General features: G+C 37.7%; 1 protein-coding gene across 50 annotated transcripts in view; it reads right to left on the bottom strand.

The window, feature by feature from the left end:
- ank2a (ankyrin 2a, neuronal) overlaps positions 1-25,035 on the bottom strand; it is a 134,253-nt gene that overhangs the window by 15,564 nt on the left and 93,654 nt on the right. For 12 of the 50 annotated variants that reach the window (XM_068221008.2, XM_073949406.1, XM_073949405.1 and 9 more), the window contains 19 exons: positions 24,722-24,822; positions 24,384-24,419; positions 23,132-23,356; positions 18,630-18,728; positions 18,069-18,223; positions 15,882-16,093; positions 14,257-14,449; positions 14,057-14,153; positions 11,267-11,495; positions 10,322-10,447; positions 10,086-10,208; positions 9,087-9,119; positions 8,973-8,994; positions 1,797-7,424; positions 968-1,045; positions 753-884; positions 510-650; positions 203-404; positions 23-95 (listed from right to left, as the gene is read on the bottom strand). In XM_068221008.2, coding sequence (XP_068077109.2) covers positions 23-95; positions 203-404; positions 510-650; positions 753-884; positions 968-1,045; positions 1,797-7,424; positions 8,973-8,994; positions 9,087-9,119; positions 10,086-10,208; positions 10,322-10,447; positions 11,267-11,495; positions 14,057-14,153; positions 14,257-14,449; positions 15,882-16,093; positions 18,069-18,223; positions 18,630-18,728; positions 23,132-23,356; positions 24,384-24,419; positions 24,722-24,822 — 7,905 coding nt within the window. The remainder of the gene's footprint in view (positions 1-22; positions 96-202; positions 405-509; positions 651-752; positions 885-967; positions 1,046-1,796; positions 7,425-8,972; positions 8,995-9,086; positions 9,120-10,085; positions 10,209-10,321; positions 10,448-11,266; positions 11,496-14,056; positions 14,154-14,256; positions 14,450-15,881; positions 16,094-18,068; positions 18,224-18,629; positions 18,729-23,131; positions 23,357-24,383; positions 24,420-24,721; positions 24,823-25,035) is intronic. The other 38 variants (XM_073949435.1, XM_073949417.1, XM_073949438.1 and 35 more) reach the window with 7 other exon arrangements.

Here is a 25,035-nt window from a genome sequence, read left to right as displayed (position 1 = left end):
ATGCACAATGCCTCAAACTTACTTCTTCATCTGCTACTTCCTTTGCGGATTCTGTCTTGATCTCATGAAACATCCATGGATTAGTAAAGCTGTCCCTAGGAGACATTGAGAGTAGATAGTTAACAACTAGTTGTGTGCTACAAGAAGACAAATAAACTGGGTGTAATCATCACTAAAGAAGCTATTTAAACAAATAGCTCACTGGTTGATCTCTAGTTCCTCCATAAGATCCCCATGAATGCTCTCTGAATGGATGTTTCCCATTGTTTCAGCCCATGAAGGAATGTCAAGGAGAGAGGCAACAGATAAGTCTTCTTCTGACACAGCTGGAGGATGCCTTTGTGAGGTCTCCACTCTCCGCACCACCCGAAGACTGTCAACATCCTCTTGGACTGAGGAGAGTGCTGCAAAAACAAAAACATCTACTATGACTCTCGTCAGACCTTTTTTAGGCTTTACATTATTGCATGTAGGATCCTTTCATGGAAAACAAGAACCCATTTTCATACCTTCACTGTGGTCCAGGGTCCTTTCAATCTCTGCATATGTTCTTGATGTTTGTTCCTGAATTGACTTGTGCATTTGAATCTCAATAAGATGAACAATGTCCATGCGATTTATTTTAGTGAGTCTTTTAATCAATGTGTCTTCTGTGGAATTTGAAACATAATTGGAATATATTAATTGAAATGCATTTCAATATGCAATGATTTTACTTTTCACTGTTAAAGGAGTATATAAGCAGGACTAACCAGTTGCATGCTTCCCTTCTCTTTCTACCCAGCGCTGTAAGAGGGCATGAGACTGCTCTTGCAGTGAATTTGGGTTTTCAGCACGCACATGCTGAATCTCATCTTCATTAAACTCCAACTCTTTGGCCAGCTCTGAAAATGGAGAAATAATTTGCTGGAAATGGAATCTTAAAGTATTTTACTTCCTTCTTTCAAAGAAAATTATACTGACTCACCTGTCCAGCTAAAACCTAAAAGGTCTGCAATGATGGCCAAAGTCTCTTCTTTTCTATCTGCATCTTCATGCCAGTCCACTGTAAACATCAGTCAAAGCTTTTTTCAATAATATTTAATGATAGATGTGCTTTCAGATAACACTTTCATTTGCTTTATGAACTACTTGGACTGCTAATGAGCCATGTCTGACTCTATAATATGGACTAGAAACTAGTGATATTTTAGATATCACATAAACACATGAGTAGAGTTGTTTATCTTATCATTAGCACATCTCTTTAATTTTAGTTTCTAACGTTCAGTTTCTTAAGGTGGCATTTAAAAAAGCAAAAGTGCTACTCAGTGCTGGGTTGTTGTTTTTTTTAACATTTTGTATGGACAACATAGCAAGTGGAAATCTGTTACATAATACTTGCCATAATATATATTTTTAAATCATTTTACACTGAAAATGTGCCCTTGTGGTGTTTTTTAGTATTATTATTCTTGAGACGAAACATGCAGTAGTGGGCATGCATTGCACAGAAACTAATATTAGTAAACAAATGTAGAGACAGTCAATCTTGAGATTTCAGTATTCATGTTGTTTACACTGATGTTGAAATGAATAAAACATGACATAAAAAAGTCACAAAACATGACACACACAAGACAACACTGAGATGAGACAGTACAACACAAAACACCACAATACATAAACAACAGAACACCATACAACACAAAACAAATACAATACAAAAAAAATCTAAAGAAAAGAGACTTTCATGGAATTAAGATAAATTTTGGAATAATTAATAGGGGGGAGGGGCAAGTGCCAAGTAGAGATACCTTTACTTTGTTCTGGGGTAGTGCTGTCTGAGATTCTCTGCATCTGTGTCTCCACACAATCCTCCCAATTGGGTCTTGCCTCAAAGACATCATCGCCTACAGACGGAGGTCGAATTGCTTTCAAATTACTATCTATCCCTAAGTCAGTAGAGGACTTGTCTCTTTTAGTTTCATCACATTTGGTGTTACTTGAGTCCAGATTCTGAATGAATTCAGCAGGAAGTTTAGGTTGACTGGATACAGTATAAGGTGGAGGAGTCTCTGTTGGTGAAACAGGCATTTGGGAGAAAGAAGTCTTTGGTATGGTGTAGATTCTGTCTATGTTAATCGGATCTTCTGCAACAGACATGGACCATTCTGAGTCACCAGTATCTGCTTCAGATTTAGGCCTTAGGTTCTGCTCAATAGAGTCTCCTGGTTCTAAAATTTGGTCAAAGCTGGCTGCTTTCACAGCTATTTTTGGTTTAGATGTTGTGTCTTCAATTTCAGCTGCAATATCCTTGAATGAAGTGGACATTAAAGATGATGTCTGAAACTGATCTTCACGTGTAGTGTGAACTGAGGCACTAGAGAAAATTGTAGATACTTGGGTGGATATAGGCATTTCAACAACAGAAATATGTTCATCTTCCACTGAAGAATCTGAGGATTCCAAGTCTTGCTCAGAATGAATTGTTTGTGTAACTGTGTAAGTGGTGGTATCAACATTTGATATCAGTGTGTCTTCATGGACATTATTGTCTGTGGGGCTACTTGGTTTATTTTGTATAGAAAATTCTATTGGTTCTAGATGTTCTGGTTGAACACTCTTGGTTCCAGTTTTATTAAGGCTGTCAGACTTTGCTTCAAGTTCCTCAGGAATTGTGTTTTGATTTACAGAATCATTAGAAGGCAACTCAAATGAAGCAACTTCATCAGACTCACTAATGTTAAAATTGACTCGTTCAAATTCCTCACTTGGATCTTCATTTATTGGGAAAAAGGCTAACCTTTCTTCTTCCTCCTCCATTGTCCTTTTAGTCATGTCAATGGCCCCACCTCTGGTCATCTCAAATAGTTTTCCCTCTTGGAAGAGAAAAGGATTTGGTGTCCCCTCTTCAGTTGGTGACCGTCCCGGAGTTGTGTCAGGGGTGGTTCCATGGGACTGCCTGTCTGTACTAAAGGCAAGTATTTTCTGTTCCTCATCTTCAATTTGTGCATCAAATGCCTCATCATCCTCTACTCCAGCACTCCAGGGAACTAAGTCTATTGGACTTGATCCTGGGGTTTCTCCTGGCTTCTCTTCATAATCACATAAATATAGCTGAGATTCATCCTGCAAATCATTTGCTGCAGTCGCGCCTACGATATCAATGGGAGAAATGGGTTCATTTACTTTTTCAGATGTTGTGCTCTCAACAGGGGACACTGAATCAGCATCAGTGTCTGGCTCAAATCCCATTTTGCTCTCTACTGGTGTAGTAATGAGCTCAATCTCAGTTTTAGTCTCATCAGTCGTTTTACTATGGTACTCTGAATGTAACTGGTCATAATCTTCTTTGTTATCGACATGCTTTTGCATATATGGTATATCTGTGCATGCTTGCAAATCAACAGTCTTCAAATGGGTATGGTTTTGCTCATGTTTGTCTGGTGTCTCTAAAACTTCACTTGTTTGTCCTGATACCTTATGGGACTCAGGACTATAATAATCATCATCCGACAATGAAGAATACAACAGGCCAGATTCATTCAGGTTCTCCAAGTACTTGTCTTCTGATTCCTTGGTTAACACTGTGTCTAGTGAACTATAATGTGGTGGCCTTTCTTCCTTTGGTTGTTCAAAATCAAATTTGACCTTTTTAACTTTTGCATCCTTTTCCATTTCATCAAATGTTTTAATCTTTGCAGCCATCTTAAACATCTCTTCTTCTGGAGTGAATTGCCTTTGTAAAACATCAAAGTCATGAAGATCCTCACTTTCAAGTAAATTTTCTCTTTGGTCCAGGGTGATGGAAAGGCACTGCATATCTTGAGTCTCATGGGACTCTTGGGATGACTCACTGTCTAACTGGATGTCTTGTTCAGAACCTATTTCAATATCTATATTTTCCCTAGAGTCAGAAACAAAAGCCTGATTTGTTGAGAAGACTTTTTCAGTAAAACTTAACTGTCCAGATTCTTGCCCAGTGGGACTTCCTTCTAAAGAGTCTTGACAGGGGGACTCTTTGGTTGGGCTTGGCTCAATAGAGTCTGGGGTTTTTTGGGATGACCCATCTTCTCTGATAGGAGTAGTCTCAAGTGAGTCTGTTCGACAGACAATTTTAAAGTCACTCATGGTTGCAGGCTGCAGATCATCTAAACTATAAGGTCTATCTGGTGTATCTTGGCTTTGTTCAAGTATTTTCTCGGACTTTGTGATTACATCTGTTTTTATCAGCTTCACACTGTCTCTAGAAGATGAATCACTTTTCATATTATGTGCTGATGCTTCACTGTCCCATTTCACACCTTTAATAGTGTCATAAATTAATGTATTTGTATTAGCAAAAGATAATGTCTCTGTTCTGGTGGATGAAGAAGAAGAACGTATTTTAGAATCTTTATTGGAGGGCAACTCGGTTTCGGTGAAAAGAGAAGGAGATTCAGTTTCAAAATCATGAGGGGATGTTGATTCTGTTTCGCTTATTTTGGAAGTTACTGAATATAATTTGTCATCCTCACCCATTTCTCTTCTTTCATGTGATATTAACACTTTTGTTTTGTGAGTTGTCTCCTGATTTCCTTGGTCTTCTGTTTCTTTAGTAGTTGTACTGGAAGATAAAACTAGGATTTCAGGGCTTTTTTGAGGAGTTTCAGCAAGTCCCTCGTGTTTCTCACTGTCGCCTGAGCTTGAGTGAGGAGTTCTCAGGCCTATGCTACCACCAGGAGAGTCTGCCCAGGCTTCATGTTTGTCACCATCTGGACTTCCTTCCAAGGCTCTATCATCTACTTCACTTTGAAGTAAAGATTCTCCTTGCACCATTGCAGTAGCAAATGCAGTGATTATGTTTGAATTACTTGGATCCACAGCCATCTGTTGTATCTGCTCATCATCACTAGAAAGAGCATCACTAAACATCATGTGACGTTTACTTGCTCCACCTGAAGTTCGCCTAAAGAGCAGGTATTCAGGATTGTCTTCAAGTTCTGCCTTAATATCTGCACTGAAGTCCTCTGATGGTTTCCTGTCTGGGCTGATTTGAGGTTCCACAGACAATCTCCTGTTCTGGTAGATGTTATCTTCATAATACATTTTCTCAGGTTTCAACCCCATGTCTTCATTTCTAAGTAGTTCAGAAGTCATTTGTTGTTCCTCAGTCTCAAAACTTCCTGTTTTTTTAGATGGTTTTCCATGTTGGTCAATTGTTCTAGGCTTTACTAGAAGGTCCTCTGGAGAGTGTACCTCTTCAAAGCTCAAGACAATTTTGGAAGTTACAACTTCTTCATCTTTATTTTTAATGGACCAAGAACTACTTATAGTTGTTGGAAGTGCGTCCCCATCACCGATCACTGGCTTAAGTTGAACTGTGTTTGGGTCAATCGATGGTTCTTGAAGGATCTTGCTTTCTACTACTTGTAAATGTTGGGGTGCGACTGTGTTTGGGTCAATAGATGGTTCTTGAAGGATCTTGCCTTCTACTACTTGTAAATGTTGGGATGTGACTGTGTTTGGGTCAATAGATTGTTCTTGAAGGATCTTGCTTTCTGCTACTTGTAAAGGTTGGGATGAGACTGTGTTTGGGTCAATAGATTGTTCTTGTAGGATCTTGCTTTCTGCTACTTGTAAATGTTGGGATGAGACTGTGTTTGGGTCAATAGATGGTTCTTGAAGGATCTTGCTATTTACTACTTGTAAATGTTGGGATGAGACTATCATTTGGTGATCAAACTTTGTAGGAACCTGTATTACATCAGAACTTGTAGCTTCAGAATGTACAATTAGAAGGTCTCTTTCTTGTTCATTTTTGGTTGTTACTGCCATTTGGCCATCATATGTTGGAGCAATAAGCATCACATCAGAACTTTGATTTTCAGAGGGTAGCATCACAATTTCTTTGTTTCCTAGTAGCTCAGAAGAAACATGTTTCTCAGTCTCAAATCTTCCTGGTTCCTGAGATGGTTTTTCATGTTGGTGAGTTTTAAGCTTAGTGAGCCGGTCATCTAAATCTTTTTCTTCTTTTAAGTTGAAAATAGTCTTGGTAGTTACAGCTTGATCATCTTTATTTTGAGCGGTTGTTGTTGAAAGTGATTCGCCATCACCAATCACTGGTTTATGTAGAATAGTGTTTGGGTCAGTAGACAATTCTTGAAGAATCTCATTTTCTACTGCAAACTTTTCTTGTAAATGTTGGGTTGAGATTGCTGTTTGGGCATTATATGCTACAGGAACTTGAACAACATCAGAACTTGAAGCTTCAGATGTTACAGTTGTAATTATTCCTTCATGTAAATGTTGGGTTGTTACTGTCATTTGGTTATCAAATGCTGTGGTAACCTGCGTCATATCAGAACTTTCAGAGGTAACAGTTGTTATTGCTTTATGCTCAAAAAGTCCAGACTTACTTTTTGATGGATCTTGGCCAGTCTGAAAGGCCTTCATTAGCTCTCTTACTGACATGGTTTCCTCAAGCCTTTCTGTTTGTGATCTTGGAGATTTTGGGGATTTTGGAGGATACTGGTATGATTTTTCAGTCTCTGCAATATAGGAAGTCCTCTGGGAACTACTTACTTTTTGGGAATTCCACTTTTGACTGTCTGTCACCTTTTCTTCTTCAACTTTCTTTTGTAGTGCCTTAACCTTGTCCTTAATGGAACCAATGGGAGTTTCTACAACCTTTGGAGACACAGGAACAGATCCAAAGACATATTCAGATCCACCAATAATTGCATCTTCATCAAGAGACTCCTCAGACTGACTCCTACTCATCCTTTCCAAGTCATCCTCTGAACTGCCACTTGCAAACTCCCTCTCTTTGCGCTTTTTCCTTGCTGGCTTTTTTATTTCTGCTGGACGGTGCTTACCACGGGCCAAAACAACCTCTTTAAAGCTTTCTTGAACAATATCCACATCATGTGAATGACTAGATGGCACAGGCATTTCCTGCAGGCACTGTTCTAAGTCATTGCTAAGATACGAAACCATCCCTGTCATATCCCTCTTAGGGGAAGAGCTAGACAAAGTGTCTCTTATAATTCGAACTTCCTGAACAAGTGTCTCTTGGACTTCAGTGATGTTTTTGCTTTTGAATTCATCAACATCCTGCTCACTGAGTAGCACCCACTCCTCATCATCAATGGTAACAGATCTTCCAATTGCACCAATTTCATCCACTGTTCCCTCCCGGAGGATCACCTCCACCTTCTCCAAGTCCTCTTTCACTTTTTCAACTATTTCAAATGGCTCATCCACTTCCTCATCTGCAGCTTGGTTTAATCGTTTTCCAGTATTAGAGGAGGATGACTTTTCAGAAGTTAGAAGGACTGATACTTTAATCAAGTCCTGCTTCATATCAGACACCTCTGAAAGCAGATCTGGACTTGCGAGTGTAGCAGGATCATGTATGATTTGCAGCATGGAAAGCTCTGTTGAATCAGATCCATCGTAATCTTCCATTTTAACAGAACAAAGTGTTTGTGAAGAACAAAGGGGGAAATGAAAAGGACAAAAGACATTGGAAAACTAGTCAGGGCAGGAGCAATACAAACTCTCTTTAGTTTACATCATGAGGAAACTACCTGATAGAATGATGAACATCTATAAATGTGTCTAAATTCGGATCCAAAGGATTTGGGAAGGCATAGGAGCAGTTAAGCAAAGCAATTACAAAAGAATTACAGAGTGAAGACAGGAAATGGGCAGGAAATAACTTGCTTAAACATGTTATATTGATTCAAGAATCCACTCATACGCTTGCACGAGGCAAGTATAAAGAAAACAAAGGGTAAGAAAAAGTAACACATAAACCTGTGCACAAAGAACAAATGGGGAAAGTAATCATAACACAGAGTGAAGCTGTACCAATGAGGCATCTCAAGATTGTTCTCAACATGAAGAGCCCGTGTCAATACAAACACAGAAAGCATTTTCAAACCAATATGCCCTTAAAACAGCACTGAGATCAAATCAGAGGCTTTTCCCATAAATCACTTTATAATTATAAAATGCTATGGCTTTGTTTAGTTATGTAGAACTTTGAGTTAATCATGGAGTTGTTTAACATATGGGAATTTGTTTTAAGACTGGAGGAAATTATAAGGATTTTTTTTCTTTTAAGGAGGGGGAGAGGGGTAAAAAACACAAGTGAATCAAATCAAACAAAGAATGTGAGTGATAGGGAAAAATGTCACATAAATTATGCATATTTTCATAAAAATAAATATCCACACATTCAGGCTAAGCAGACAAACTTTCACACACATACATGTACAATAATATAATATGTGTAAGTCAAGTTATTTCCATGCAAGGAAAATGATCCATGCAAAGGTGAGTTTTGTGACAAGCAAATTAAGTGGTTTCATAACAGGCAAATTAATATGTGCCTGCTCTATTTGATTCTGTTTTCAAGGAGAATGGTTTGTTTTTTAGTATCCCTTTTGGCATGTAAAGAACTTTACTCAAATTATTATTATTAAGTAAACATTTAAAAAAAAAAAAACATCATGCCAGAAGTAAGATACTACTGTGAGAGAATAGAACTGAATGTAATGTTTTATGAAAACAGCAGACCATTAAACATAAAAATAAAAGAAGTGATGTTAATCAGCCATAGCACAGCAATCAGGGATCCACAAATGAAGAGTTCAGATGCAAAAACCTCTAAATGTTGTCTGAAATATTCTCCTAAAATGAGCATTTTTCTCAGCCTTCGATGTTTATATTCAGTTATTTCATTTGAAAAGTAATTATTCGTCACTATAAAAGTAAATTTATTGAGCCTACATACAGGAGTCAGAGAAAAATACTAATTTTAGAAGAAAATATGAAATTGCTTTTAGAGGTTTTTGCACCTAACTTCTGTTATATATATAATCACTTGTTAATATGCTTTCTACAATACAGTGAACTAATAAAATGGTAACCTACAGTTACAAGACGTTACACATAATGTTAGATTATAAATATTTTAAATAATTGACTTGAATAGTGCTTACATTTCTCATGTGTCTTCTCACTCTATAAAGAAAATGCATTAAAACAAAGAACGTTAATAGCACTAGCATTTTTGCAATGAAAACGTTTTGTGTGTGTGTAAAATTGGTATTTACCTCCTCATCTGCATCTTGGTCTGAATCAGAATCCTTAAGAGTAAAAATACAACAGTCAGTTTAAATTTGGCTTAACTAAATACAATCCAATGTCTGGTCTGTCACGGGGGGCATGCATGAAATGTTCCTGAATGAAAGTGAAAGTGCAAAACTGCAGTTAAAGTTGTCCGGGTAAACATAATCACTGTCTTTCTCCTCTGGGTCTGTGTGTTGTTTTGCCTCTGTGAAAATCAGCGCTTGTTTAAACCAAAACTTTAAACCATTTTTTTTTGCAAACCCTTCCCTGTTTTCCTCCCCAGCACTCCCACCTAAACAGAGCTGGACTCACCCACTTGCCTGACTTTTTTCAAACTAGAGGTGTGAAAACACCCCGCCGAGACAGGGGGGTTTCATGGCCCTTTAAGGGGCAGATCACAAGGAACGCAGTTTATGCATTGAGTGCCACCTCTTTTAAATAGTTTACTAATGGCCGCAAGCGTTTTGCGAGCTGCTATTGCACCCTGCGCACCTGGTGTTTTAACCTCCTGCTGTGCCTCACTTTTTACCATTGCATGCTGAGCGCTCTCAGTTGAAAAAAAGTCAACTCTGAGCAGATAAAGAGTGTTACGTCACTCTCGTCTTTTTCATTCTACATTCAAAGGAAAGCAGAGGTGGGGTTTTCGTTGTGGTGCCTGCAGTGTTTGTGTTGTCAGGACAACAACGGATCCACAGTTGTACAGTACGACTTCACAAAGCACCAATATCACAATATTATTAATTATTAAAATGATATTAATATCAACAGCAACACTCTCGCACTGTATCCAGCTGATTCAGTCGTTCTTTTCTTGTCAACAAAAAAGGCAGTACGTGCACTTTGTGTTTTAGGATCATAAATGCGCGTTCGGTGTGAACGGCCCCTAAATAAAAACTATTGGCTTTTGATGTGTTTGTGTATGCATTTGCTTAGTATACAGTGTGTAGCTGTGAGTTAACATTAGTTGAGTGTTTTGCACTTACCTTTGAGTAGACAGGTAGGCAGATGTTCAGATTGCATATTGCATTGTGATTTAGAGTTCGATAAGTTCTTGGCTCTTTTGTAAAAGACAATCTACCACACGGTTCTTGAGTGCTGTCGCGAATCTGTTAAAACAACCAGCAATATACTGTTTCATGACAATAAATAAACTATAACTCATTGTGTTTTTCTCCACATTTATCTAATATAATTAGAATTACAAATGACAATCGCTTACTTTGATAAAGAGAGAAAGACGGTTTTCCTTAAAGGCATAAAAACTAAACACGTGGTGCTGTCCACTTTTAGTCAGTGGGACCAGATTGCCGAAGCAGTCTGCAAAGATTGGCTTTCCCTCTAGTACCTGTAAAAATAAATATAGAACAATTAATTAATTAATTAATTTCTTACATTTATATAGCACTTTTTGGGCTCTCAAAGCGCTTTACACATAGGGGGGAATCTCCTCATTCACCACCAGTGTGCAGCATCCACCTGGATGATGTGACGGCAGCCATTTTATGCCAGACCGCACACCACACACCAGCTGATTGGTGGAGAAGAGACAGAGTGATTAAGCCAATTATCATATGGGGATGGTTAGGAGGCCATGATGGACAAAGGCCAGTGAGAGATTTGGCCAGGGTGTTGGGGTTAAACCCTTACTCCAGGGGTGGCCAACCCTGTTCCTGGAGAGCCACCTTCCTGCAGATTTCAGTTGCTACCCATATCAAACACACCTGAACCAATTAATTAGGACCTGAACACCACGTGATAATTACAGGCAGGTGTGTTTGATATGGGTTGCAACTAAAATCTGCAGGAAGGTGGCTCTCCAGGAAGAGGGTTGGCCACCCTTGCCCAACTCTTTCGAAGGACATCCTGGGATTATTAATGACCACAGAGACTCAGGACCTCGGTTTAACGTCTCATCCAAAACGTCCCCGTCACTATACTGGGGCATTAGGACCCACACAGACCGCAGGTTGGGCGGCCCCTGCTGGCCTCACTAACACCACTTCCAGCAGCAACCTAGCTTTCCCATGTGGTCTCCCATTCAGGTACTGACCAGGCACAACCCTGCTTAGCTTCAGTGGGCGACCATGTGAGAGAGCTAGCTGCCGGCTAAGAACAGGTTATTTTTTTGCATTTCGCAATGAAAAGACTAGCTAACCACACTTACCTCAACATCTCGACTACGGGCCACCTCAGTAAAATTCTCCTGCTGCTCCAGAGTCTTGTCCATCTTATCATCAGTCATACAGAAGCAGCGGAGTCTGGCTTCGATAGGATCCAATGTCTTGGCGAAGATAACAAACTTGGCCATATAAGGAACACAAATGATCTCACGATACAGCTGACTGGAAAAGTTCACAGACTCCTGACACTGACGGCAGTCTATTAGCCAAAACCTGAGAAAAAAACATATATTATTAAAGGAAATGTCCACTTAGTTTGGAAATAGGCTTGTTTTACAAATCACCTAGAAGTAAACTGTTGAGTTTTACCATTTTTGAATCCATTCATTCAATCTCTTGGTGTGGTGGGAGCACTTTTAGCTTAGCTTAGCATAAGTCATCGAATCAGATTAGACCATTAGCATACTTTTAGCTTAGCATAAATCATTGAATTGCATTAGACCATTAGCATACTTTGAGCTTAGCTTAGCATAAATCATTGAATCGAATTAGACCAAAAGAGTTTTGATTGTTTTTTCGTAAACTAACCCTGCTGAAAAATCAAGCCTAAACCAGCCTAGGCTGGTTGGCTGGTTTTAGCTGGTCGACTAGGCTGGTTTTAGAGGGGTTTTGGCCACTTCCAGGCTGGTTTCCAGCCATTTCCATCCTGGTCTTAGCTGGTCAGGCTGGGAGATGACCAGCTAAAACCAGCTTGACCAGCCTAGCCAAGCTGGGAGTCCAGCCAAAACCAGCTATATCCAGCTTAAACCAAGCTGGTCAAGCTGGTTTTAGCTGGATTTGGCTGGTCATTTTCCAGCCTGACCAGCTAAGACCAGGCTGGAAATAGCTGGAAACCAGCCTGGAAATGGCCAAAACCCCTCTAAAACCAGCCTGGTCGACCAGCTAAACCAGCCAACCATCCTAGGCTGGTTTAAGCTGGATTTTTCAGCAGGGAAACATTACTTTATTATGAACTAATGATGAGTTAATGCATGCGCTAATCATAAACTTAATCTTTTACTACAACATGAGTCACATGAGTTTATATGCGTATGACGGCTATCTTAATTACTTGTTAGTACATGCTTGTTTGTTAAATAATTTATTAATTACCACATTAGTGTATGCTTAATTTAACCATCATGAACTCATGATATGTTAATGTATAATTATATCATGACTTTACTAGGAGGGGCACACCGTCATCAAAACATTCTTAATTACTAATGAACTCCTTGTGGACATCCGTCTAAGAAATTTACACTGAATAACAATAAAAATGTGTTCTGTCAACATCAACATGAACAGTTTAAGTACAGGAGTTTATGAGTAGTTAAGGATGAGTTAATAATGATGTACCCTCCAAGTAAAGTTACATTTAACTTAAACTTAAATGTTAATTAATATGTTAATTAACAACATGTAGAAACAAAGTAATTAAGGTAGCCTTTACTCACACCTAAACTCATGTGACTCATGTTGTAGTTAAAGTTAGTTTATGATTGGCGCATGGCTTAACTCATTAATTCATAATAAAGTAATGTTTAGTTTACATATAATACATCATTATTCATGTGCTTGTTGTAAAGTGTTACCGTTTTTTCCATTTATAGCTTGATAATTAGTTACCCTGTGTACTAATACAGATGGATAATGGAAAGTTGCTATTTTCTAGGCTAATATGGCTAAGAACTATACTCTCTCTATACTCATTCTGGTGTAATAAATAGGGAACTTTGCTGCCTAACCATGGTTGCAGCAGGTGCAATGATTTTATGCAGCACTTTAAAATAAGTAACAAGGTAACAACACTGCATAACATCATTGGGACTGCTGCAACCTTGGTAAGACAGCAAAGTTTCTTGATTATTTCTCTTGAATGGGAGTATAGTTCCTAGCAGAGTTAGGTGTAGCACGTTACTGTATTCTGATTACATTTTTGGGGAGCACAGTAATGTAGCAAATTACATTTTAAATGTGTGTAATTTGATTACAGTAATTAAAGTCAAAGTAATTGCGTTATATACATTACAAATATAGACTTTAGGAAAAAAAATCTTCTTTTTAAATAAAATGTTCTGCTGTCATTTCAGTTAATAAGCATGTTCTTTTAAATTGCTGGAGAACTCAAGCTGAAATGGTTGCTGTCGAGTTTTTGCTTCTTCAAGTGGAAATACAGGCAGAAACCTATTTTTGGTAAAAATAAATACATTAAATGCAGTTTAAACAGTCTTAATTGGGATTTTTTATCGGTAGTGAAGGTATTTTCTGAATGTAAAGAGTAGCGTAGCTGCTTATGGGGCTGTTCACATATCACGTCTTTCGCTTCCAATGAAGGCGCCTGGCTAGCATTTTCCAGGCGCACCAGTTGAAAACCGCGAGTCACGGGGTCAAGGGCTGACCGATCAGCTTCATACTTTGTAAGGAATATACACATTATGGTAGACTAATTACTTCAGACAAACACAGAACACCCAAACACTGCAGTGTTTTTACATACTATGAATGCCAGTGGTTATAGGTATCCAGTTTTCTTCTAAATTTCTTCTTTTGTGTTTTAAATTTTTGTGTTCAATTTTAAGTTTTTAAGTCTTTTGCATATGTCAGGCTGCTGTGATCTACCCATTGTAATGTTCAGACTCAGGGATCAGCTAAATGGATTCAAAAATGGTAAAACTGAACTGTTTGGCTTTGGGTGAGTTGTAAAATAAGTTTATTTCCAATAGAGAGGAGTGTTCTGTTAAATTATTTTCCAAGGGAAACCTGTCAACAGACTGCCACTGTGACGAACTCACCTTGCTGACACATTGGTGGTAAAAGAAACACACTGGTTGATGAATGTTAGTGGTGTGGATCCAGTTATGTCCTCCCACTGTGCTGGAGTCGTCCCACCTGTAAAAAATACAAATCTTAGAGCCATTCACACCTTTTAATGGCTTACTTATGCAACGTTTTTTTCCTGTTAGATAAACTCCTACACTTTATTCTCACATACCAGTAATGCTACATAGCAGTCGTAGAGTGGGTGTACTGTTGGTCCCGTCACTGGTTGGGCTTTTAGGGACAGGAATAGTCATGGTGATGGGCTTGTGGAACTTGCGTCTTCTGGGCTCCAGTGTAACAATTGGACTGAATGTAGCTTTGTTACCCAGGATCTTTCTGACCAGGTCCTCACCGATTGGCTGGGCCTAACAGAAAAATGCAAGTGATAAAAACTTGATATTTTTTACCCATAAAATCTGAATATTCTTTTTTACATTTTCACTATGAATGAGAACCAATGAACAAGACTTTAAAATAAAATGCCACCTTAGTCTTACTTTCTCAGCATAATATGTGATTGCCTTTACATACATACAGTGCTCAGCATAATTGAGTACACCCCAATTTAAAAATGAATATTGTTATCTATTTCTCAGTGAATATAGGCAATGTATTTTGGTGCATTTAAACAAAACAGATTTATTAAACAGATATATTTATTAAAATAATATTTTAGCCCCCAAACATATTTAGAAATGAAAGGATAATACAATTAAATTCAAGCAAAATATTGCAAAAAAAATGACAACCTACAAAATTTCAACTAAATTACAATTTTTTTTATTTTTCCTCTTTTTTTTGTTTGTATTTAATATTTTTCTCTAATATATACACTTGGGTGAACTATATTTTAGACTGTCATCGTATATTTGGCTTCCGTACTGACTAATCTAATGTATATGCAGAAATATACACTAATATTGAATAGCTTCCTATTAAAAATATAAATTTAAAAGAGATTTGTGAGGGTGTACTGTATGCTAAGCACTGTAAAATTGCTGCTACATTAATAAACTTCCAAATCTCAACTGAATCAGTCATAAGAAAGCCAGCAGGGGCCAGATTTACCAACAACTTCTGCTTACGCAAATTCTCTTTTTCATAAAAAAAATCTACTAAAAGGATTTAATGGAGACAGTAAATAATTAGCATTGAAAAGACACATTAAAAACAATAAGAAAAAAAATGAAATGAGAATAAACTATTTAGATTACAAAAAAATGATAGCATAAATCTTATCACACTTTTTTAATTGTATTATTTTTCCAAAGATTATTAAAGTCAAATAGTTTAAAGAGCAGTAAATAAACCTGATTTATTTTAATGTTCAGTTGCCATTTAATGACCGTGTCACTTTAAGAAAAAAAATTGCATTATTTAACATTACACGATTTGACATATACATTTGAAGTCAAAATTATTAGACCTCCTGTAATTAAAAAAAAAAAAATTCTCAAAGATGTTTAACAGAGCAAGGATTTTTTCACAGTATTTCCTATCAATCTCTTTTCTTCTGGAGAAACTCTTATTTGTTTTATTTCAGCTAGAATAAAATAAGTTTTGAATTTTTAAAAAACATTTTATGGTCAAAATAATTAATAATTTATAATCCTTAATTATAATTAATAATAATTATTAATAATAATTATTGCACTTTAAGCTGAATACTAGTATGTAGACAATATCTAGTAAATATGTACTGTCATCATGGCAAAGATAAAATAAATCGGTAATTAGAAATGAGTTATTGAAACTATTATGTTTAAAACCGTGTTGGAAAAAATCTGAGTGGATTACCTGTAGCCCCACACGTATGCGTTTAGTGAGTGCTCCCTCTGGGAACACAGCCTGGACCTGTGGAACAAGTGTGCTGCTCAACACCCCTCCCTCTGGACCAATCAGATGACTGTCCTGCTTAATACGCGACACCACTGCAAAGTACTGTGGGAAATCCCGTGTGATGAGGCGGCAGATTCGCTTTTTCTCCAGCTCCTCAGGAGGGTCCAATTCTGGGAGTAAAATTACAAATATCATTACCATATACCAATATATAAAAAACATGTTTTTTTTTCAAGGGAGATTTCAAGTATTTAAAGCACCACTTCAAACGAACAAAACAAAACAACTGAGGTTCTTTAAGATTTAAGGTGATTTAAATTGCATATTATGAGAAAATAAAAATGTTTTTTTGATCTTGGGAGCATTCATTCATTTCTCTTTGGCTTTGTGCCTGATTTCTCAAGGGTCGCCACAGCGGAATGAACCGCCAACTATTCCAGCATATGTTTTATGCAGCGAATGCCCTGCTTGCCACAGCCCAGTACCGGGAAACATACATACACTCTCCCATTCACACACACACACTCATACACTACGGCCAATTTAGTTAATCCAATTCATATTTGGGTTGTGGGGGGAAACTGGAGCACCTGGAGGAAACCTATTTAATCATGGGGAGAACATGCAAACTCCACACAGAAATGTCAACTGGCCCAGCCGGGACTCGAACCAGCAACTTTTTTGCTATGAGGCGATAGTGCTAACCACTGCCTCTTGGGAGCATGTAAACCTATTATAAGAGAAAAGTGAGAAACCTTTAAAATAAGGGCACTTTAAGAGATGTATTAAATCAGATTTTGTTTCTATTCAAGTAAGTGTATATAAATTGTGGTTATATTTCTGTGAGAACATCTCACAATACAATAAAAAAATCTACACTTTTCACAGATCTGTTATACGGTCCAACAGGACACCAAACTTTCTTTGACACTTCTTTTTTCCGAAAATCATAGTAAAATATTTATTCATATTTGTATACATTTATACTGCTACAGAAGATTTCTTTCTTTCAAGTTTACAATTCAAACAATTCTGAAAGAAAAATAATATATATCAAATCTTGAAAGTGTTTACAACAAATCATTATAATATTGTATTTCTGAAGGATCCAGAGACAAGGCGGAAAATTCAGGCTTGCAATTACTAGAATAAAATAAATTTCTCTTTTACTTCATATTTTTTGACTATTTTCTATCAAACACATGCAGTGTTGGTGAGCATAAAATACTTATTTTATAACTCTTTCCCCACCCGTGTTTTTTTCTGCTTTTTTTCTGCTTTTTTCTTTTTGATGGCCCTCAGAATATTTTCTACTTTGAACATATGACCAAATTATATATAAAAATAAGAAACTGACACATTTTATTTGATTTTTATCTGTTCATATCAACTCTTAAATGCAGATAGGTTTCATAAAAAAAGCTAAATCTTTGGCAAAAAAGTTTGTAAAACATTCACACAGCTTTATAAATTTAACCAGATTGACGGTGAATTTCACTTCTTTCGCTAAAAGAAACTTATGTAACTCTTCATTTTTACATGCAATCTGATCTACACTTACATCGATCGTCTTTATATTTCATATCCAGGAGGCCTAGAAGTCCTTCATAACATGTGATAGGCTTCCCTTACCAAAATCCGCTTGTTAAGTGGTGCGTGTTGGTGACATATGTAATACTGTATCCAAGTCCAAGCCGCTAGTCATTTAAATTGAGAAAATATCCGTTTATTATCACTTTTTATTCATATCACACATTAAAGTGAATTGCATATAAAGACAAAGTGTACACAACAATCTCTGGGCTTTCTGGCCATCGGATATTAGGCATGGACATATATATTGTGATCGTGATTTTCGAAAGTATTACATCCCTTTGTAAACGTTTATTATTTCCATTTCATGAGTCTCCCTATACAGTTTGATAGAGTGCTTGGACCCGGAAGCCGCTTTGTGTGATGTCCCATTCAAGCGGATACACCTCAAACACGGATTACCGTAAAAAGTCTTCAATGGCACAGAAGCATTGTCTCTTAATTGACTAGAAACATCATCTCATCAAATGGTGGGGAAAGAGCATTGTAGTGCAACTGGCTAAGCTTAACCTGAGTGTGTGTTGTTTCTGTGTGCCTTCAGGACTTACTCACCCTCATCCATGCCATTGAGTATCTGATTGAGCTCTTCTTCTGTATGCTCACAGTGATGTTCCCTCCAGCTCTCTCCCGTCTCACTCCGCAGAATCACTAACTCTCTCTCTGTCCCACGCAATGCAGCGAAGTGCGGGATCTCCACTATTACAGGCCTGGAAAATATGGGGCACTACTTCAGCCAAGTACACCTCTTTACATTTGTATGCGATTCAAAATGAGGGTTGTTGGTCTGAAATAGATATTACGTATACTGAGGACATAAAAACAGAAAAATGTGGCATGCGACATGATATAAAAAGAGAACAAACAAAACAATGGATAATGCAACACACAGCATACATTAAGCAAGTGAAGACAGTTTAAAGATTAAAATCAAATGATATCAAAAAGGCAAAAAGGGGGAAAGGTAAATTCATAAACACCTTAAAACTTCCAAAAACAAAGATTGAAAAATAAGACAAAATAAAAGGAAGATCTTGGAGATGGAGATGTATATAAAATAATTAGGGAGGGGGGGGGTTGTATCCAGTAGATTTTTGGCGTCAGGATCTGTCCTACCCGAGGAATTTGGTGCCGGGTGGACCCAACTGCAGAATTCTGCTGACAAGACTTTCACCCTCATTTAGAGGAGGAGGGGCTGTTGGGAGGTGCAGTTTACTGTTCCGATCGCAGCCATTAAAAACACACACACAAGGCACACTGTGAACCCCATTGACTTCAGAGGAACATTGTGTTCCTCCAAACTAGAGATGACAAGTTTCCTAACTATGCCTGATGAACACTTAAAGCTCTTACATGAGTTTTTGTCCTAACCAGTTGCGATATTTTTCAGGGTTTTTCCACATTACACCAGGGGCCTCATGTACGAAGACTTGCGTGGAAATCTTACTAAAACATTGCGTACGCACAAAGCTGTAAATGTGCGCACGCAGAAAAAATTTCAGATGTATGAAACACTGCGTACGCCGAATCTCACGCATATTCTTTTGTACATCCGAATGAACGTGAAACTGAGCGCAACATGCACGAGCGCAAAACCCCTCCCTGCCTCCTCCCCCGTATGAATATGCTAATGACTATGCTAATGGAAAAACCCAACGAAAAAGCAACGGCAAAATCAAACAAAAAGAGAAACTTTGAACAGAATGTGAATTGGAGGTGCTGCTTTCGGAGGTAGAACGGAGAAAAGCGGTGTTATTTGCAAGTTTGTTCTCCGGAATTAACAACAAAAGAAAAAAATAGAGTGGGAGAGTTTAGCTGATACGGTTAACACAGTTGGGTCTGAACATCGCACTGAGTGCATTTACAAAAGAAATAGTGTGGTTTATATCTGTAAACTGTTGCAGTACTCTTAGCAGTCTCAGTGGCGCACCTCATAAGAAGCATATGATCATATACTGACACGTTCGAGCACAAACTCGGTTCGAATCCAGCGTCTGATGAATTCTTTCTTCTTTTTTTCCCGCTACATATCAGATTTTGCCCACTATTTATCACGAGAAAGACAAGTAGGAATCATTAATAAGTTTGTGCATCATATTTTATTTGCACATTTATTGAATGGAAATGTTTCTGATTCACGCATGCAAATTTATCTTCAGATAGTGTCTTTATAGCAATGTGCGTGCAGTAGATAGCTCAGATTACATTGGGAAAACAGGCGACCGCTGCAAATTGTGCTTTAATGTTTAGCTGGTCAACTGTATGGTATGGAAATCTTACATACCTACTATATGAACCCGTCTCATACAGCTGCCATTGCAAGGATCAGACACTTTGTAGAGAAGAATTTAACACAACTGCCTCTAGGAGTCGCCAATGGAAATAAAACAGACACGCACAAAAAATGTGCGTACGCCTGCCAGAAAGCTGCCGTGAACCTGCGCAAATTCCCACGTTCAGTTCATTGTTAGTAAATCCAAACGTGAGCGATTCTGAGCGTGAAACCTGGCGTACGCAAAGTTTTTGTGCGTACGCAGCGTTGATACATGAGGCCCCAGGACTGCAAAACTAACTATAAACATTTTGTTAATGGAAATGAAGCTGAAAAAAATTAACAGTTTGAAAAAAGTGTTACTTCTGGTACTTAAAAGGAATAGTTCAACAAATAATGAAAATTCTGTTATCATTTAATCACCCTTCACTAGTTACAAAACTTTTTTTCTTCTTCTGTTGAACACAAAAGAAGATATTTTGAAGAAAGCTGGAAACTTGTAACCATTGACTTGCATACTATTTGTTTACGGAAATCAATAGTTGCAGGTTTCAGCTTTCTTCATAATATCGTCTTTAGTTTTCAACAAAAGAAAGTAACTCATAAAGGTTTATAAACGCTTGTGTCAGAATTCTGCCTCTACAGTCTTGTTAATTCTTGTTTTGGTGGCAGAGTCCAGACATTAGTCTTGTCTTGTCTAGTATGTTGTGCTTGGTTTGAGTTTTCTTGAGTCGAGCACTCATATTTCCTGTCTGTCTTCATCTTTTGAATGAGCGCCGTCTTGGTTGCGCGTGGGCTGTGAGCGGTTCTGTTTAAGGTCTGGGCATGCTTAAGATGCGCACTTTCTTCCTGGTGTTTGTGTTTGTTTTGTTTGCAGCTTGCTGTTTTATCTTCAGCGTATAAGGGCCTACTTACACTCTGCTATCCGAACTGTGCCCAGGCCCGTTTCCCGGATTGTTTCAGAAGTGTAAGTGCTCTGAATCGGGCTCAAGCACAGTTCACTTTGGCCAGCCCTGGCCCGGTTCGAAGAGGTGTGCGGTTCACTTGGGCTTTGGCGCAGTACATTTGTGTGTGAGTGCAAAAGGTGCCTGAGCCCGAAACTGAAAGCAAGACGTGATTTTTAAGGGACTGTTTCATATGGATTCTTACTGTTCAATGAACGCAAACTGTCGTAGTTTATTAAAGATGCAAACCCCTCACTGCACAACAGTTGCACCTTCAGCAAACTTCCTAATTCCTGCAGCAGGAGGACTTTATAATTGTTTATGAGCATCAGCAGAGGCTGATCTGTTCGGCGCAATATTTTTACTGCGTGTCACTGCATATCAAATGACTTAAACGATATAACTGAAGAAATCTCCACTGTGCTGAGCGAAAGCGCTTACTGAACACAACATTATCGATGGCCAGGCCCGAATGTAATGTGAGTGCGGGCCGTCGGAGGAGACAGGAGAGGGACAAGCATGCTTTTGGTTCAAGGCAAATGTCCATAGTGTGAGTACGCCCTCAGTCTAGTTGATTTTGGTTTTAGTTGGTGCTGGGATGAAACATGCTTGATGCATGTGTGAGTGCACGGTAGGTGTTTTATTTGTCGTGTACCCATATATTACGATCTGTTTGTGTTGGTGTTGTTTAGGCATGTGGCCTGGTGTTTACATTAGCTATGTTTCCATCCACCTATTTTTTTTGCAAATGCGCATAAAAAACATATGCACATAACTGAGTAGGATAAATTTTTTATTCCATAAGAAAAGATGCGCAAAAACTATGAGGGAAACACTTTTACCCCACAAATTCCAGTATGCACATTAAAAAAGGTCATGTGATTTTGTTATAAGAGATCATGTGATGATCAAAATGTATGTGAATAGACAAACCAGCAGGCAGAGCACACTGTAAACCATCTGAATTGTTGATTTGGTCATTTTAAAATGCCTTACCATTTAAGTATTATTGTTATTATATTATTATTGACCTCCAGAATTAAGAGTGTCTGTGCTCCGTGTCTGACACCTTCAAACGCCATCGCGTGTTCACTGCATGTCAGGATTGTCTTCTGAGGCTCAAGTCGTTTATTAGATGAAGAAAAGATTTACGCCGCTTCTCCTACCACAGAAAATTTCATTCGCATTTTTGGAAACATAGCTACTGTGGCTGCGTGCTTTAGTGTCGTGTTTCATGTGAATACACGGTTAATGGGTTCTCTCATTGGCTGCGAATTCTAGTCCTGTTTTTACGTGAGCATATATCTTGTGCTGTTTCCTTGTGTCATGTGCTCCTGTCTATTGTCCGATCCCATCCTCCTTGTTAACCCATTATTAGTTTATTCAGTTCACCTGTTTGTTTGTTTAATTGTTTGGTAATTATTTCTGCTTATAGTCTCCTCATGTCTGCTGTCCTGTGCCAGTTTGTCAACGTTAATCACCTTGTCCTGTTGTGTCCAGTCTTGTCCAAGCCCTACTCTTTCCTGCCAGCCCAGTCTAGTTTGTTTTTGCCTTTTTGTTAATGTTTTTTTTTCCTCAGTGTTGTTGGTTTTGCTTTTTATTTTATTATTAATAAAAAAACATCAGTTTCCCTGCACTTGAGTCCTCACTCCTTTCCCCACCCTACACCCGTGACAACTTGAGAATGAACAAATAGTGAGTAAATTTTAATTTTTGGGTGAACTATTCTTTGTGATTGAACTGGGTTATTTTATGTTATTTCAACTTTATGTAAATCAACAAAATTATTTTGAAGTAAGTACCTTTTTATTTCAAACGATTAAAATGAAAAGTAAAAAATAAAAACATTAAATCTAAGTAGAAAATAATAAATGAAAATTCCATTTGCATAACAAAATTTCACAATTAACATTAAAACTTATAATGGAATATTTTTTACATAAAGACTGTTAAAAATGTATGTAAATACATTTATATAATAATTCATTATTCATTTTCTTTTCGGCTTAGTCTCTTTATTAATCAGGGGTGGCCACAGCGGAATGAACCACCAGCTATATAATAATAATAATAATTGAAAATTTGAATTATTATTTTTACTCTTTATATATTTGTACTGGAAAACAAGACAAAATACTAAGTAAGAAACTAATGTCTTGTTTTCCATTCACTTAATCTCAAGGGTTAACCTTGCATGCTGTTTCAGCATTAACAAACAATTTTACTGTCACAGTAAACACTGCAATATGGCTTCTGGTTAGGACACATCAAACATTGACACTCATCTGGTCTGTCAGTCGACACCACAAAAGAGAGAACATTTAACAGTGTCTTACACACACAAAAATGCTCATAGTGATAAAGCATAATTTTTTTGTTTCAAACTTTGCACTACTTCTTACCCAAGAAACTGTGCTCCGGTGGGACCCACTTCAATGATTTTGCCAGCAAGCCCCTCTCCTTCCACCATTGGGGGCATAGAGGCCAGTCTGTGCCTCTTCACCAGGCGACACGTGACTCGTGTAGGAGCTGAACACTTTCTAGGTGGAACAATAATGCGTAGTCCATTGTGACGACAGCCACGCATGGCTCCACCACGAGCATCCACCATAAAACTGACCAGGAAGCTGTTTATGTAGAAACAAAGCAAGTGACAGAGCTAAACATCACCAACAATACAGTGAATTTGAATACTGAAATAGTGTGTAAATGATTGTTTCTAAAACTTACAGCTTAACCACAGCTTTTCCCTTAAAAGCACCCAGAAAATCACGTTAAAATCATACAGGGAACACATTTGGAACACACATGTTTTGGAACATTTTCTTGTGGAAGAAATGTGATTTTTCTTCTTTACATGAAAATGTACTAAAAGCAAATGCTTCATGTGTGTTTCACAGGCGTTTCACATGTGTTCCAAGTGTGTTTCACATGTTTTGAAGCGCATGTGATGTTCATGTGGTTTTTGTGTAAATTGTTTTAGTGTGGCATCATATTCAAAAAGACTTGAGGCTTTAATTGCTGCCAAAGGTGCATCAACAAAGTATTGAGCAAAGGCTGTGAATACGTACATGTTTTTTTTTCAGAGTTTTTATTTTTAGTAAATTTGCAACAATTTCAAAAAATCTTTTTCACGTTGTCATTATGGGGTATTGTGTGTAGAATTTTAAGGAAATAAACGAATTTAATCCATTTTGGAATGAAGCTGTGACATGAAGAAAAAAAAAAACGCTACAGTATAAAAACTTTCCAGATGCGTTGTATAATAATGTTATTGTTAAGTGTTGCTTTAATGTTTAGTTATATAGTGTCCATAAAAAAATGAAGTTCATAAAGAAAGACTTTGAAAAAGATCAGTTATCTGGGGAGATTAGATAATATAGAATGAACATGCTAGAGAGGTACTGGGAAAATAAATTGCGTAGGAGTTGAGAAACGCAGTGTGTCCAGTTTCATACCACCCATGTGAGAAGTACTGAATAATATTGCATATTATTCACAGGTTTTCTATGAATACTGAGACATGACTCACTGAGTTTATCAAAACATGCATATTAAAATTTGAATAAGCACAAAAATGCTCATTTTAACATGCAATAATGTATTGTGAATATGGAAAGCAATGGGACTCAAGCAAGAGTAGTGGAGGATCACCTGCTGTTGTCATGGTCAAGGCATGGGGTAGACTGGCTAAAAGACGGACAAAACACACAATCACGAAGAGCAGAGAGAGACACCGAGTGATTCAGGGAGATGACGTGAGTGTAATCAAGGAGAGAGAGAGAAGAGAGAGAGAGAGGGAGAGAGAGAGAGAGAGAGAGAGAGAGTTTAAAATAATGAGAAGAAAAAAAGAACAGCTATAATGTTTCAAAGTTTTAGGATCTAATGCATACCAGTTTTGACCAAAGATACACATCTTTATACGTTCTTGCTGTATGTGACAAGTGTGTTTGTGTTTCAATTCTGTCTGAGTGTGTATACAACTTACTAACCCTGACTGCAGAAGAGTGCTGGTTAGCACCACATTATCCAGATGTTCAGCACCCCAGCTCAGTCGATACGAGTCCTTCTCATGCTCTCGAAATGCAGACACCTGACAACACAATCAGAATAAACCAAATATTTTTGTAAATGTAATCGCCTAAATTATCTGTAAATATTTCGGTAACACTTTCCAATAAGTTTGTATTAGTTCATGTTAGTTAATGTATTTACTAACATGAACAAACAGTAAACATAATTGTAGCACCTATTTATTTTATTTTATATAAGGGATAAAGTACATCCTGGAGGATGTTTTCGCAGA

This window comes from Danio rerio, chromosome 1 (assembly GCF_049306965.1).
Source record: "Danio rerio strain Tuebingen ecotype United States chromosome 1, GRCz12tu, whole genome shotgun sequence".
Classification (NCBI taxonomy): domain Eukaryota; kingdom Metazoa; phylum Chordata; class Actinopteri; order Cypriniformes; family Danionidae; genus Danio; species Danio rerio.
This window is presented reverse-complemented; position numbering and strand designations above follow the sequence as displayed.